The following is a 14,341-nucleotide window of genomic DNA, read 5'->3' as shown; positions in this document are numbered from 1 at the left end:
CAGGTGATCAAGGTCGATGCCGGCAGTGACAAGTCATGGGGACGTAGCATGCAGAGAAGGCTCGTTCTCCCCAAGCCCTCCACCCCGGCAACTGTGAGAAAAACTATCAACAATCCCAGTGGAGGGGCATCCCGTGATATACCCAGCCAGCAGGTCTCGAACTGTCCAGGGCCTTAAGACAAAGAGCCTGAGACACTGTCATAGCCCAGAGCAGCCTGAGGAGATACGGCGGCCAGATGTCACGTGGTGTCCCAGCCTGGCCAACGTGGTGAAACCCCATCTCTACTAAAAATACAAAAATTAGCCAGGTGTGGTGGCACACAGCTGTTGTCCTAGCTACTTCGGAGGCTGAGGCAGGAGAATTGCTTGAACCCAGGAGGCGGAGGTTGCAGTCAGCCGAGACCACACCACTGAACTCCAGCCTGAGTGACAAAGTGAGACTCCGTCTCAAAAAAAAAGTTTATTTTAAAAAGTTGAATATATAGCAATTGCTATGTCTAGGCATGAAGATGTGGAGACGCTCTGTAGAAGAGTTTGTAGTTCTTTCTTTTAAAGCCTTTTGAATTGTTTGAAATTTTCATGGTGTATACACAGTAGTTTTGTAACTTTTTTAAAAAAGGAATATGCGTGTGTCCTGTTGCACAGTTTAACTTTTGCCTTCCACCAGTCACTCTGCCAGGACACCTGTCCCCCCACCAGTCACTCTGCCAGGACACCTGTCCCCCCACCAGTCACTCTGCCAGGACACCTGTCCCCCCACCAGTCACTCTGCCAGGACACCTGTCCCCCCACCAGTCACTCTGCCAGGACACCTGTCCCCCCACCAGTCACTCTGCCAGGACACCTTTCCCCCCACCAGTCACTCTGCCAGGACACCTATCCCCCCACCCGTCACTCTGCCAGGACACCTGTCCCCCCACCAGTCACTCTTCCAGGACACCTGTCCCCCCACCAGTCACTCTGCCAGGACACCTGTCCCCCTACCAGTCACTCTGCCAGGACACCTGTCCCCCCACCAGTCACTCTGCCAGGACACCTGTCCTACCACGTGGTGTTGGGTCTTTCCAGCTTGGTGTCTTGCTCTTGTGGAGGTTGGACCAAAGGGGCCGAGTGCAAGGGACGCCCCTGCTGAAACACGAGTATGGGAAACACCTCACGCACTGCATCTTCCGGCTCCCCCCTCCTGGCGAGTAAGTGTGGGGCTTGCCCCGTGTCCCGTGTGTGTGTTTACCTCGGGGGAAGTGGGAAGCGGGCTGCTTCTGACCCAGGAGGGGCCCCAGCCCTGAGGTGCTGTAGGAGTGGCAGAAGAATCTTGACTTCATGTCGTGTTTGCTTTCAGGGACCTGGTTCAGTTGGCAAAGGCAGCTGTGAGCGGTGATGAGAAAGCCCTGGACATGTTTAACTGGAAGAAGAGCAGCTCTGGAAGTTTGCTGAAGATGGGGTCTCACGAGGGGCTGTTGTTCTTTGTCAGTCTGATGGACGGTGAGGAACTCTGGTTGTGAGTCTCAGGGGTCCTAGCATTTTAGGGGTGTCTGGTAGGGATTTTAAACTCACAGACGGTGTTTCTGCATACAACAGTAACGTTGATAGCAGCAGGCTGCACAGAAGGATGACGTGTGCCAGGCGGAGTGCCGCAGCCGCTCTCTGCAGCCGTCCATCCAGTGTTGAAACGTTGCCCTCGCTTTGTTCTAATAGACAAGTTGAGCTTTGCTTGTGTTTGAAGGGTTTTCATGAGGAGGCTTTTAATCAGCATTTACAGGCTGACTGCATGGCACCAGAGACAGTTTTGGGAAAATTCTTTGGTGGCACCCCTGGTATTCAGTCTGTGTAATTATCAAGCACCTATTGTATGCCAGGTACTTAGCTAGGGTGTCGGAATGAGGTGTGAGCAGGGCAGGGGGTGCACTCCAGCCTGTGGCCCCCGGCCAGCCTTCATGGGGAGGTCAGCGCTGGGCACCGTGTGGCTGGTGTTCAGCCCGTTCTTCCTCACTGTACGAGGGGGACAGGCTGCCCAGCCAAGGCCAGAATAAATGCAATATGAAGTTAAAAGAAAAAGTGCATCTCTTACAGCCATGTGACACTAGCCCAGGTGTGTGGGTTGCTGGCGTGGCTGAGGAGATGAGAGCCACACAGAGGTGGCTGGGTCTTGGGAGAAAGGAGGCTTTTGCTATCGGTTTCACCAAGCAGCCGGATCTTGACAGGAAGAAGAGAGCAAATGAGAGCAGACGGGGCTGTGTGGTTTTTGTAATTTTTAAATAAGGGAAATCTTTCATTTTAGAAGGTGAAGACATAGAGCTAATGGAGGGGGGACATTGAGAAGATCCCAGTGGGGACATCCGAGTGGGCACAGCACTGTGAGATGGCAAGGAGGGGGCGTGCCATTATAGGGGCCCCCCAGAAAGGCTAATGAGAAGGGGGTCGAGAGATGAGGCCCACAAGGAAGAAGCGATGGTCACCTAGAGGAGGGGGTGCTGCCAGGGAGGAGCCCGGCTCTGGTGGCGTGTGGGCTGCGAATTCCTGCCGGTTGTCCGGGAGCTGTAGGCTTTGTGGGTGAGTTCATCGCTGTGCCTCACGTCCTTATGTGGAAAATGGGGATAATACTGGTGTTTACCCAGTTATCACCTGTAAAGATGCTTGGAACTGAGCCTGCCACGTACTGTGCACTTACTAAATACTAGTTGGTGTCACAGTTCACCTCTAGGTAATCCTGAACTCTTCAGCTGGGTAAGAGCTTGTGCTGGCTGTGGTGGTGCCTGCGGCCTCAGTCACATGGGAGGCCTGGTTGGAAGGATCACTTGAACCCAGGAGGTTGAGGCTGCAGTGGGCTATGATCATGTCACTCTACTCCAGCCTGGCTGACACAGCGAGAACCTGTCTTTTGAAAAAAGAATGAATAATACAAATAAGAACTCGTTATCCATCGAGAAAAAGATGAGAGGGGAGGGGCAGGTAAGAAGGCTCCCAGAGGAGTCTCCTGCAGAGCAGCCAAAATGAGCCTGAGTCCCCGAGCTCACACAGGGCCTGCAGGCAGAGTGGCTGGCCAGCATCGGAGCAGGCTCAGGCAGGGCAGGAGGAGGGGGATTCCAGGCTGGGTACAGTTGAGTCCTGTAGCTTAGGCCAGGAACAGCTTGTGGAGGTTGAGAGAGGGAGGTCCAGGGAGAGCCTGGCAGGAGGCAGACGGCACAGCAGCGACACCTGGGGCAGAAAGGACAGGGAGTAGTGGCCACAGAGAGGGCTTGTCATTTAGGGCCTCAGCGTGTGGAGGGTATGAGGTGGACACAGAGCTCCGAGGCTGCCAGATCTGCAGGGTCAGCATGTGGACGTGAAACCCTCCAAGACGGGCAGAGAAGGAATTGATAGAGACAGCTTGAGGCTGAGCTGAACCCATGAAGTGGAGGTTGCAGCCTGTAAGGTCAGGTCACATGCTTCATTTTTAAGTTCTTTTTTTTTTTTTTTTTTTTTTTTGAGACAGTCTTGCTGTGTCGCCCAGGCTGGAGGTGCAGTGGCATGATCTTGGCTCACTGCAACCTCCACCTCCAGGGTTCAAGTGATTCCTGTGCCTAGGTCTCCCAAGTAGTTGGGATTACAGGCGCACACCACCACGCCCGCTCGGCTAGTTTTTGTATTTTTAGTATAGACAGGATTTCACTACGTTTGCCAGGCTGGTCTTGAAATCCTGACCTCAGGTGATCTACCAGCCTCGGCCTCCCAAAGTGCTGGGATTACAGGCATGAGCCACTGTGCCCGGCCCATTTTTAAGTTCTTATACTGAAGATGCTTTGCTTTGAAAATGTCCTTAAGTTGATAGAAATGGCTGCTGGTGAGGGTCAGGGAAGCAGATAAACCAGGGCCTCCTCATGTAGTGACCCCACGTTTGCCCCCAGGGACAGTGCACTATGTGGATGAGAAGGGCAAGACCACTCAAGTGGTGTCCGCAGACAGCGCGATTCAGATGCTGTTCTACATGGAGAAGAGGGAGGCACTGGTGGTGGTCACGGAGAACCTCCGGCTGTCCCTGTACACAGTGCCTCCTGAGGGCAAAGCAGAAGAAGTGATGAAGGTGAGTGGGAGTGGGCTTGGGGGCTCATGCTGGGGAGCTTGGGCCAGGTTCTCTCTGGCCTGGTTGACGGCCCTTTCTCTTCTGGATAGCAAGACTGAAAAAAAGCCTATCAACTGTGTTAGGGCGGCTAACGTAGCTAGCGGTGTCATTATTTATCATACCACATTCAATTCATAGGTGAAGGAAACAAAAGAGATGGAGATTTTCCTGCATCTTTGGGTGGATGTGGGGCCTGATGGGAGACAGCCTGGGCGCACCCCCAAGCTGCACCCCTCATGACCTGGAGCACAAGTAAGAGAGTCACACTCACTGCACAGCCTCTCATTCCACCTGCAGAACTCAGCGGGCAGGCGACCGTATCCCCGTCTTCCAGCTGGTTTGTTCCACAGGAATCCCTGCTCCTTGGAGGCCACTGAACTTTCCCTAAAGATGCTCTTGCAGATGACAGAGCTGATTTTTCCTCAGTCAGTGTTCATTCGGTCCTTTACATGCCCTGTAAGGGCGGCTGAGGACACGGGCACTAGTCACAGGGACCTCGTCACAAGGGCCAGCTTGGGCCACCGTAACAACCTACCACGGACTGTGTGACGTGACAGCAGACGTTTGTCACAGTTCTGGAGGCTGATGTCCCACATCGAGCAGCCTGCAGGGACCTCTTCCCAGCATCCTCACAGGGCAGGGAGGGAGAGGGAGCACCAGCTCTGGTGTCTCCTTCCACGGCCACAGCCCTGTCAGGCCAGGGCTCACCCACCCCATGATCTCATTAACCTTAAGTACCTCCTGAAGGCAAGTACAGTTGCGCTGGGGGTTAGGGCTCCCACATATGAGTTTGGGGTATGAAGTTCAGTCCACAGACCTTGCTTTAAATACCCTGCTCAGCTCCTCACTGGCTGGTGGGCCCTGGCCAGGTTTGTTCTCTACAAAACAGGGATGATAGGCCTGCCCAGAGCATGTGGTTGGATGAACAGGGAGCACCAGCTCAACTTAGTGATCACTCCAGAGCGTGTCCACCGATGGCCACCTGCCCACGCGGTGTGCTCAGTAGCCATTATTATTATTATTTTTTTTTTTTTTTTTTTTTGAGACGGAGCCTTGCTCTGTCACCCAGGCTGGAGTGCAGTGGCCCAATCTCAGCTGACTGCAATCTCCGCCTCCCGGGTTCATGCCATTCTCCTGCCTCAGCCTCCCGAGTAGCTGAGACTACAGGCGGCCGCCACCATGCCCAGCTAATTTTTTGTATTTTTAGTAGAGACGGGGTTTCACCGTGTTAGCCAGGATGGTCTCGATCTCCTGACCTCGTGATCTGCCTGCCTCGGCCTCCCAAAGTGCTGGGATTACAGGCGTGAGCCACTGCGCCCGGCCCAGTAGCCATTATTTAATGTACAAGAGTAGTGGTTTGCTTCGGCCCATACATCTCAAAACTCAAAGCTACCTCACAGAGTTTCCATCATTTGGTCCCACGTTTCCCCCACTTGGTGAGTCTCCATAAAGTCACTGAGGACCAGAGACTCCAGGCTTCTGAAGCCGGGACAGGCCGTCTCGGCAAGCACAGTGCCTCTGCTCGGTTGTTTCCTTACACAGGTCAAGCTGAGTGGGAAAACCGGCCGCCAGGCAGACATCGCTTTGATTGAAGGCAGCCTTCTCGTGATGGCCATTGGGGAGGCTGCCCTCAGGTGAGAGTCTGCCTTTCTAGTGCCCCTTGATGAGAGTTCCCTGAGGAACAGGCTCTTCTAAGTCGGCTTTGTGTTGGAATGTAGCATATGTAAAATGCACATATGATGCTGACTGCTCACATACTGGACATACCCATTCACCAGCTCCCAGACTGAGGAGCTGAGCATTAAGAGACCCCAAGAGTCCCTGCCCGCCCCACTGCACTCCCTCGGGGCTCCCTTTGCCCCCAGGTGGCTCTGCCCTGGTGTTTGCCCGTGGAATCTCTTTGCCTGCTTTCTCGGAGTGTGGCGTAACTAGAATCAGTCGTTCTGGTCTCTGCTGCCTGCTGCATTAGCTCAGTGTGCTGCCTGGGGCCATCTCGTGCTCTCTGTGGGGTTGCAGTTCCTGTGTTCTCGTGGTGACCTCCTGCCATATACAAACCATCGTCTATCAGCAACTGCTTTCTTTCATTATAAACAGGACGTAAAACGTCCTAAATGTAACAGCAGTGTTCGTTTTCGTATCAGGAGTCTGATGAACTATGTCTTTTTCCTGACTTTTAATGTTCGCTCCACAGGTTCAAAAACCCCTCAGAGGGAAACGCCTCTAACACAGGCCCTCCATGGGGCTTGCTTTCTTCTGTTGTAGATTCTGGGACATAGAACGAGGAGAGAATTATATACTGAGTCCAGATGAGAAGTTTGGCTTTGAGAAAGGAGAGAATATGAACTGTGTTTGTTACTGTAAAGTAAAAGGTGAGGCTTCCTGGCCTGGCACAAGAGAAACAGAACCAACCACAAGCATTGTACTCCAGCTGCAAAATAATTGTAGTGAATGTGGAGGCTACTCACACAATGGTAACTTGGTAACTCACAGCCATTCAAATAGTCAGGCAAGGGCAAGCAAGCAACAGCAGAGCTTTGTGATCCCACGTGAAGGCCAAGGGGTTTGGTCAGAAGTATGGCAACCTGCATCCCAGCACTTTGGGAGGCTGAGGAGGGAGGATCACTTGAGCCCAGGAGTTCAAGACCAGCCTGAGCTACATAGTGAGACCCCATCTCCACAAAAAATACAAAAATTAGCCAGGTGTGGTGGTGTACAGCCGTGGTCCCATCTACTCAGGAGGCTGAGGTGGGAGGATTGCTTGAGCCTGGGAGGTTGAGGCTGCAGTGAGCTAAGATGGTGCCAGTGCACTCCAGTCTGGGTGACAGAGCGTGACCCCGTCTAAAAAGAAGCAAACCGATTCCTGCTCATTGATCTCTGTTCCTCCTGAAATGCCACGGGAAAGACAGTGCAGGAAATGTGTGTGCGTGTGTGTGCATGCACGTGTGTGTATGTGTGCATATGCATATCCAGAGCACAGGAGACTAGGAGGTGAGCCAGAGCCGTGTCTCTAGTGCCTGCTGAGTGCTGAGCACGGGGCAGCCCCGAGCCAGGCCGACTGGCCTCTAGGAAAGCTGGGAGAGCAGCATCCCCTACCACCCCCGCACTAGCACTGTGAGGTCAGGGTGGCAAGGACCTGGGCAGAAAGATGCAGCCACGGACGAGGTGAAGAGGCACCAGACTAGGCGAGGGCTGATGCTTTGAAGAAGGGGGTCAGAGAACAGAGCTTGTTGCTGTTTTGTTCCCTTTTTTTAACTCTGTTCACATGCAGTTTTTTTCTGCCTGTAGGTCTTCTGGCCGCTGGTACTGACAGAGGGCGAGTAGCCATGTGGAGAAAAGTACCAGGCTTCCTGGGCAGCCCTGGGGCAGAGGGCAAGGACAGGTGGGCCCTTCAGACCCCTACCGAGCTCCAAGGAAACATCACGCAAATCCAGGTACAGCTTCCAAGGGTGTTCGGTGCACTCATTTTCTGCTGCATGAAAGTGGAGGCCGTGGCCAGGCGCAGTGGCTCACGCCTGTAATCCCAGCACTTTGGGAGGCCAAGGCAGGCGGATCACGAGGTCAGGAGATCGAGACCATCCTGGCTAACACGGTGAAACCCTGTCTCTACTAAAAAACACAAAAAATTAGCCGGGCGTGGTGGCGGGTGCCTGTAGTCTCAGCTACTCGGGAGGCTGAGGCAGGAGAATGGCGTGAACCCAGGAGCTGGAGCTTGCAGTGAGCCGAGATCGCGCCACTCTACTCCAGCCTGGGAGACACAGTGAGACTCTGTCTCAAAAAAAAAAGAAAGAACCTATTTTTATCAGTTATTCAACTTAAGACTATGTGAAAGTAATAATAAGACATTTTAAAAGACCTTTTGGATTTCAGAATTACAGATAAGAGATTGTGGACCTGTATTAGTTATAATATATATCTACCCACGAACCCATCCCTCCCTCTCCATCTCTAGCTCTCTATCTATATGAAAAAGAGCTTTACTGAGATATAACTCACGATATATACAAAGTGGTTTTGGTATATTCACAATTTTACAAACATCACTGCAGTGAATTCTAGAACAGTTTCGTTGCCACAAAAAATCTGCACATTTTAGTGGTCGCTGTTATTTTCCCCTCTCTAGCCCTTGGCAGCCACTAATCTACCTCCTGTCTCTAAGGATTTGCCCATTCTGGATGTTTCATGGAAATGGAATCACACAACACCTGGTCTTTTGTGCCCGGCGGCTCCCACTGAGCTGAGGTTTCAAGGCCCCTCCAGATTGTAGCCTGTGTCAATGCTTTGCTCCTTTTCATGGCTGAATCACATTCTCTGCTGTGAACAGACCACGTTTTCTTTCTCCATTCATCAACTGATGGACATTTGAATAATGCTGTTATGAACACTTGTGTACAAGTTTTTGTGTGAGGATGTTTTAATTTCTCTGCAGCATTTGGTTCTTTCTCATGATTTCTCTGTTCCTGTTCTCTACCTGATGAGACACTGTCATTGTAGCTTCCTTCACTTCACCGGGCTGCTTTCCTTCAGCTCCTTCACTTCACCGGGCTGCTTTCCTTCAGCTCCTTCACTTCACCGGGCTGCTTTCCTTCAGCTCCTTCACCAGGTTTCCAGTGGCTGCTTTGAAGTCTTTGCTAAGTCCAACATCTGAGCCCTTTCAGAGCAGTTTCTGATGTCTGGGTTTTTTCCTATATGGAATTTATACTTTCCTATTTTGCATAGCTCTTTATTTATTTTTAGATAGATTTAGAAGTTTAATATAAAATTATGAAACCAACATTTCACATCAGCAGAGGAAAGATGGATAATTTAATCCATTATGTAAACTTCCTGTCTGTTTATAAAAAACATAAACATCCCTATGTCACACTCAGAAAAGTGTGTCACACTCAGAAAAACTCTAGAAGACGCTCTTCCCATCAGAACAGACATACAAGTGCTGCCTGTCCAATCACAACTCTTGAGCATCAGTGTCTTAAAGTCTTTCTACACAGCACACACTTTACCTTTATAAGACATTTCTTGAGATCATTTTTTAAGTCCAGAACAATGGTACTTGGAAATGGTTTCTGAGTTCTCGTATGTATAAGTATTCTCCTGACTGCATCTTTCTCCTGCTCTGTTCACACATCTGGCTCTTTCTCTTGCAACTTGGAAATGAAGTGGGGTTCCAGGAAGAACCTGCTGGCAGTGAACAACGTCATCTCCGTGGCCATCCTCAGCGAGCGGGCCATGTCGTCACACTTCCACCAGCAAGTGGCCGCCGTGCAGGTCTCCCCAAGTCTGCTGAATGTGTGCTTCCTGTCCACGGGGGTCGCACACAGCCTGCGCACCGACATGCACATCAGTGGGGTGTTTGCCACTAAGGTGACTGCCGAGGGGACCCGTGGGTTGGACACAGACAGAAGAAGGGCCCCAGATGGCAGGCTAGGCCACTCTCAGTTCCATCCTAGATTCTCTTATTTCCTGGATATCCGTGTACATTATATTCATAAAGAAAATCATAATAAAAATATAGGCCAGGCACGGTGGCTGACACCTGTAATCGCAGCACTTTGGGAGGCTGAGGTGGGCAGATCACTTGAGGTCAGGAGTTCCAGACCAGCCTGGCCAAGATGCTAAAACTCCAAAATACAAAAATTAGCCAGGCGTCGGGGTGCATGCCTGTAATCCCAGCTACTTGGGAGGCTGAGGCAGGAGAATCGCTTGAACCCAGGAGGTGGAGGTTGCTGTGAGCTGAGATCGCGCCACTGCCCTCCAGCCTGGACGACAGAGTGAGACCCTGTCTCAAAAAAAAGAAAATAATAATAAAAATATATACACCTGCCATGTACCCTTATAAATTAAAAAAATTTAAGTTAAAAAATAAATTTAAAAAGTAAATAAAGGAAAGAGAGGGATACTTTCTTTGCCATTCCCCAAACCTAAAAAAAAAAAAAAAAAAAAAGAAAAGAAAAGAATCATAATAAAACCCATGGATATCTTATATAACATGGAAAACAGCCTCAGCCCGTCCACAGACGACCCAGTGATCTCATAGTTGTAGGGTGACGGAGAGGCAGCGTTCGGAAGTGTTTAGAGGAGGCTTTGGAAGTGTGCAGTGGGGTGTACAGTTGCACATCACTTTTCCCGCCCTTTACCTTGAATGTCCACTGTTCTTTTCAGGATGCTGTCGCAGTCTGGAACGGAAGGCAGGTGGCGATCTTCGAGCTTTCTGGAGCCGCGATACGGAGTGCAGGTGGGTTCTTTTCACCCCAACAGAGGCACTCCCACTACCTGGCTTTATTTCCTCCCTGCCTAATGAGAGGGCCACTGTGGTGCAGTTGAGGGCTGGCACAGGGGCTGGGGAGACCCTCGTGCCAGTGCCTGCACTTCCAGAGCCAGGGCTGCAGCTGTGGCCCCGTGCTGCCAGTGCATCCTGGGGCCTGCTGTGCGGGCCGGAACAACCACAGTGCTTTTGTGGGGTTCCTTCCAGGGAGGGGATGGCTGCCTCCCATCTTCTGGAATGTTTCCAGACCATGCACAGCAGTGAGACCTGTGGTGTCTTGACCCAAGGCCAGCCTCTGTCTGAAACTTCAAGGTGGCTCTTCAGACGTGCTCCGTTAATCTCAAACACCCTTCTAGGTCCCCAAGATCTCTCCAGCTCTCTGCGGTTAGTTCCACCATCGTTGCCCAGGCTGGAGTGCAGTGGTGCGATCTCACCTCACTGCAACCTCCGCCTCCCGGGCTCAAGCAGTTCTCCTGCCTCAGTCTCCCCAGTAGCTGGGATTACAGGCGTTCACCACCACGCCCGGCTAATTTTTATATTTTAGTAGAGACGGGGTTTCACCATGTTGGCCAGGCTGGTCTCGAACTCCTGAGCTCAGGTGATTTGCCCGCCTCGGCCTCCCAAAGTGGTGTGATTACAGGCGTGAGCCCCCGCGCCCGGTCTTGGCCATTGTTTTCGTCCTGCTCTCCTCAGCACGTCTGTGGGAGTTTCCTGAGACAGCTGTAGCAAAGGATCACAAACTTGGTGGCTTCAGACAAAGATGTGAGGAATGTATTCTCCCATAGTTCTGGAGGCCGGAGGTCCCAAATCAGTTTCACTTTTCACTGGACAGAAGTGATCACGTCAGCAGGGCCACGCTTCCTCTGCAGCCCCAGGGGAGAACCTGTTTCAGCTTCTGGTGGCTGCCAGCAGTCTTTGGCTTGTTGTCACAAACCTCCAGTCTCTGTCTCTCTGGTCACATTGCCCCTGGTCTGAAATCTGCCTCCCTCCCTCTTACAGGGATTCTCGTGACTATATTTAGGGCCTACCAGGATAACTCAGTATAATCTCCCCATCCCAAGACCTTACCATCTTCTGCCATATAAAGTAATATTCACGCATGCCAGGGAGCAGGACCTGGCATCTTTAGGGAACATTTCCCAGCGCATTGCAGTGGCCCCACCGCCAGAATGTGCTGCTCAGCTCCCCCCATTCCACAGTTATCACCTTCACCAACCCTGCCCCCTCAGCTGCCTGCCCACACAGGAGGCCTCGTGTCATGCTATTCCCAGGGCGGTTGTCCCCTCATGTGTTTGAACGCCCCTGCCTCTTCAGGCACATCCATCACTAGTTTCCGCCTCTGCCTCAGATCTTTCCCACACTTTTTTTCTCCGCTAACACTTAGTTGCCTAAAGTTCTCTCATAACATTTTTCACACTCTGTCCAGGATTGTACCGACACTTCACATCTCCTCTCCTCTCCTCTGTAGGCTCCCTAGGAGTAAGGGTGAACTTCTTATTTCCCCCAGTAGGACCAACACAGCAGGTGCTGGGATATTTTTTGTTTTGTGTATATTGTCATCTCCCTAACTAGATTCTTTTTGAGACAGAGTCTTGCTCTGTCACCCAGGCTGGAGTGCAGTGGTGTGATGGTGGCTCACTGCAGCCTCCACCTCCTGGACTCAAGCGATTCTCATGCCTCAGCCTCCCAAGTAGGTGGGATTATAGGCATGCACCACAACACCTGGCCAATTTTTGTATTTTTAGTAGAGACAACATTCCACGATGTTGGCCAGGCTGGTCTCAAACTGCTGACCTCATGTGATCCACCTGCTTCAGCCTCCCTAAGTGTTGGGATTACAGGTGTAAGCCACCACGCCCACCTCTAGATTCTTATCTATTATGTTGCTGCAAAAGTAATTGTAGTTGATGGCAAAAACTGCTTTTGCACCAACCCTAATAGTTAGGTCCAGGGACCAGGGCTTGTGGCCACCAAAGTTCCACCTAAAATGAGCAGACATTTGCTTAAATGGGTGTGTTGTCATAGATGCTGTGCTGCTGGGAGCACCAGCTGCCAGATGGGAGGGGTGCAGGGCAGGGAGCCCAGAGCCCAGCATGGGGTCTCCACATCAGCCCAGGACCTGCACGCGCTGCCACTGCTAGCCGTGGCCGTGGACAGTTCCCTGTGCCTCAGAGCCTCATTTTCTTCATCTGTGAGGTGCAGATAGCGCACCCCTGTGAAGCTGTGGTGAGGATGAGATTAATTAGGGATTGTGTGTGGGAATGCTGCTGAAACTCCCAGCAAGTCTGGCAGATGAGCGGCCGCCATCCTGATGTTCGTCTTTCATTTTAGGGACCTTCTTGTGTGAGACGCCTGTGTTAGCAATGCATGAAGAAAACGTTTACACGGTGGAGTCAAACCGAGTTCAAGTTCGAACCTGGCAGGTAAGTTGCTGCTCCACGGCAAGAAAACCAGAGCAGAGTTTGAAATCCTGCCTCTCAATTGAGCCAAAGCCTGTTTATTGATTTCACCTAAGGGTATTAGTCCTTTCTCACACTGTGTAGAGAACTACCTGAGACCGGGTAATTCATAAAGAAAAGAGGATTTGTTGACTCACATTACTGCAGGCTTTACAGGAAGCATGGCTGGGGAGGCCTCAGGAAACTTACAATCGTGGTGGGAGGCGAAGGGGAAGCAGGCACATCCTACATAGCCGAAGCAGGAGGAAGAGAGAGCGAAGGAGGAGGGGCCACACTCTAAACAGCCAGATTTTGTCAGATCTCTATCACAGAACACACTAGGAAACTGTGAGAAACCACCCCCGTGATCCAGTCGCCTCCCCCAGGCCCCACCTCCAACACTGGAGATTACAATTCATTGTGAGATTTGGGTGGGGACACAGAGCCAAACCATATCACCTCGCTAGATGGGATTTCCTGCATCAGGTGCTTGATGGTAAAAATGAATCCTGGGACAGCTGTTCAATCTATGGCTGTCACTTCAGAAATTGGAGACAGGGCAAGGACCTTTTGCAGTGAAAAGGATGACTTTGCAGGACTTTGAATACACGGGGCTATGAAAAGAAAATAAATCCTTGCTGGGCTTAACGTGCACCCTGACGGCTGGCTCGGTGGCTCCAGTTCAGGACATAATGTCCTTAGCCAGGCTGTCTCCTGCATGTATCTTGTGGGAGGGCCAGGGCGACCTCTAAGAGGTTCCCTTTTTTTTTTTTGAGACAGAGTCTTGCTCTGTCACCCAGGCTGGAGTACAGTGGCATGATCTCAGCTCACTGCAACCTCCACCTCCCAGGTACAAGCGATTCTCCTACCTCAGCCTCCCGAGTAGCTAGGACTACAGGTGTGCACCACCACGCCCAGCTAATTTTGTATTTTTAGTAGAAACGGGGTTTCACCATGTTGGCCAGGCTGATCTCGAACTCCTGACCTCGCGATCTGCCTGCCTCGGCCTCCCAAAATGCTGGGATTACAGGCGTGAGCCCCCACGCCCGGCCAAGAGTTTCCCTTCTGAGTAAAGTCAGGCATCCGCTGCCCTGTCTGCATCCCACACACACTGGCTGGAACCTGGGGGCAGACACAGTGTGTTGATTTCCTGTGGCTGGCCGAACAAATTACCACAAACTGAGGGGCTTCCGACACAGACATTTTTTCTCTCACAGTTCTGGAAGCCAGAAGTCTGCGGTCCAGGTGCTGTCCAGGCTGGTGCCTTCTGGAGGCTCTGAGGGTGAACTTGCCCTTGCCTCTTCCAGCATGAGGTGGTGCTGGCGGGCTTTGCTGGGCCTTGGCTTGTGCACTTGACCTTGAACCACAAGGTCTGAACTGCAGGGGCCACTTAGACGCACACTTCTTCTGGCTCTGCCACCCCGAGACACCAAGATCAACAACTCCTCCTCATCTGCCTTTTCAGTGAAGATGATGAGGATGAAGAGCTCGATAATGACCCACTTCCACCTCACAAATAGTAAACATATTTTCCCTTCCTTA

At 51.7% G+C, this 14,341-nt stretch overlaps 1 protein-coding gene across 9 annotated transcripts in view; it reads left to right on the top strand.

Moving 5' to 3' along the window:
• Positions 1–14,341, top strand: part of IFT140 (intraflagellar transport 140) — a 102,350-nt gene that overhangs the window by 16,521 nt on the left and 71,488 nt on the right. For 8 of the 9 annotated variants that reach the window (XR_008514773.1, XM_054534480.2, XM_009250291.3 and 5 more), the window contains 9 exons: positions 1,069–1,190; positions 1,340–1,482; positions 3,885–4,060; positions 5,642–5,733; positions 6,362–6,468; positions 7,385–7,530; positions 9,257–9,460; positions 10,259–10,331; positions 12,693–12,784. Coding sequence is in view for 8 of the 9 variants with exons in the window: in XM_054534480.2 (XP_054390455.1) it covers positions 1,069–1,190; positions 1,340–1,482; positions 3,885–4,060; positions 5,642–5,733; positions 6,362–6,468; positions 7,385–7,530; positions 9,257–9,460; positions 10,259–10,331; positions 12,693–12,784 (1,155 nt within the window). In the remaining variant the exon portion in view is untranslated. Of the gene's footprint in view, positions 1–1,068; positions 1,191–1,339; positions 1,483–3,884; positions 4,061–5,641; positions 5,734–6,361; positions 6,469–7,384; positions 7,531–9,256; positions 9,461–10,258; positions 10,332–12,692; positions 12,785–14,341 lie in introns of those variants that run through there. The other variant, XM_054534482.2, reaches the window with a different exon arrangement.

Source organism: Pongo abelii, chromosome 18 (genome assembly GCF_028885655.2).
Source record: "Pongo abelii isolate AG06213 chromosome 18, NHGRI_mPonAbe1-v2.0_pri, whole genome shotgun sequence".
NCBI classification, from domain to species: domain Eukaryota; kingdom Metazoa; phylum Chordata; class Mammalia; order Primates; family Hominidae; genus Pongo; species Pongo abelii.
This window is presented reverse-complemented; position numbering and strand designations above follow the sequence as displayed.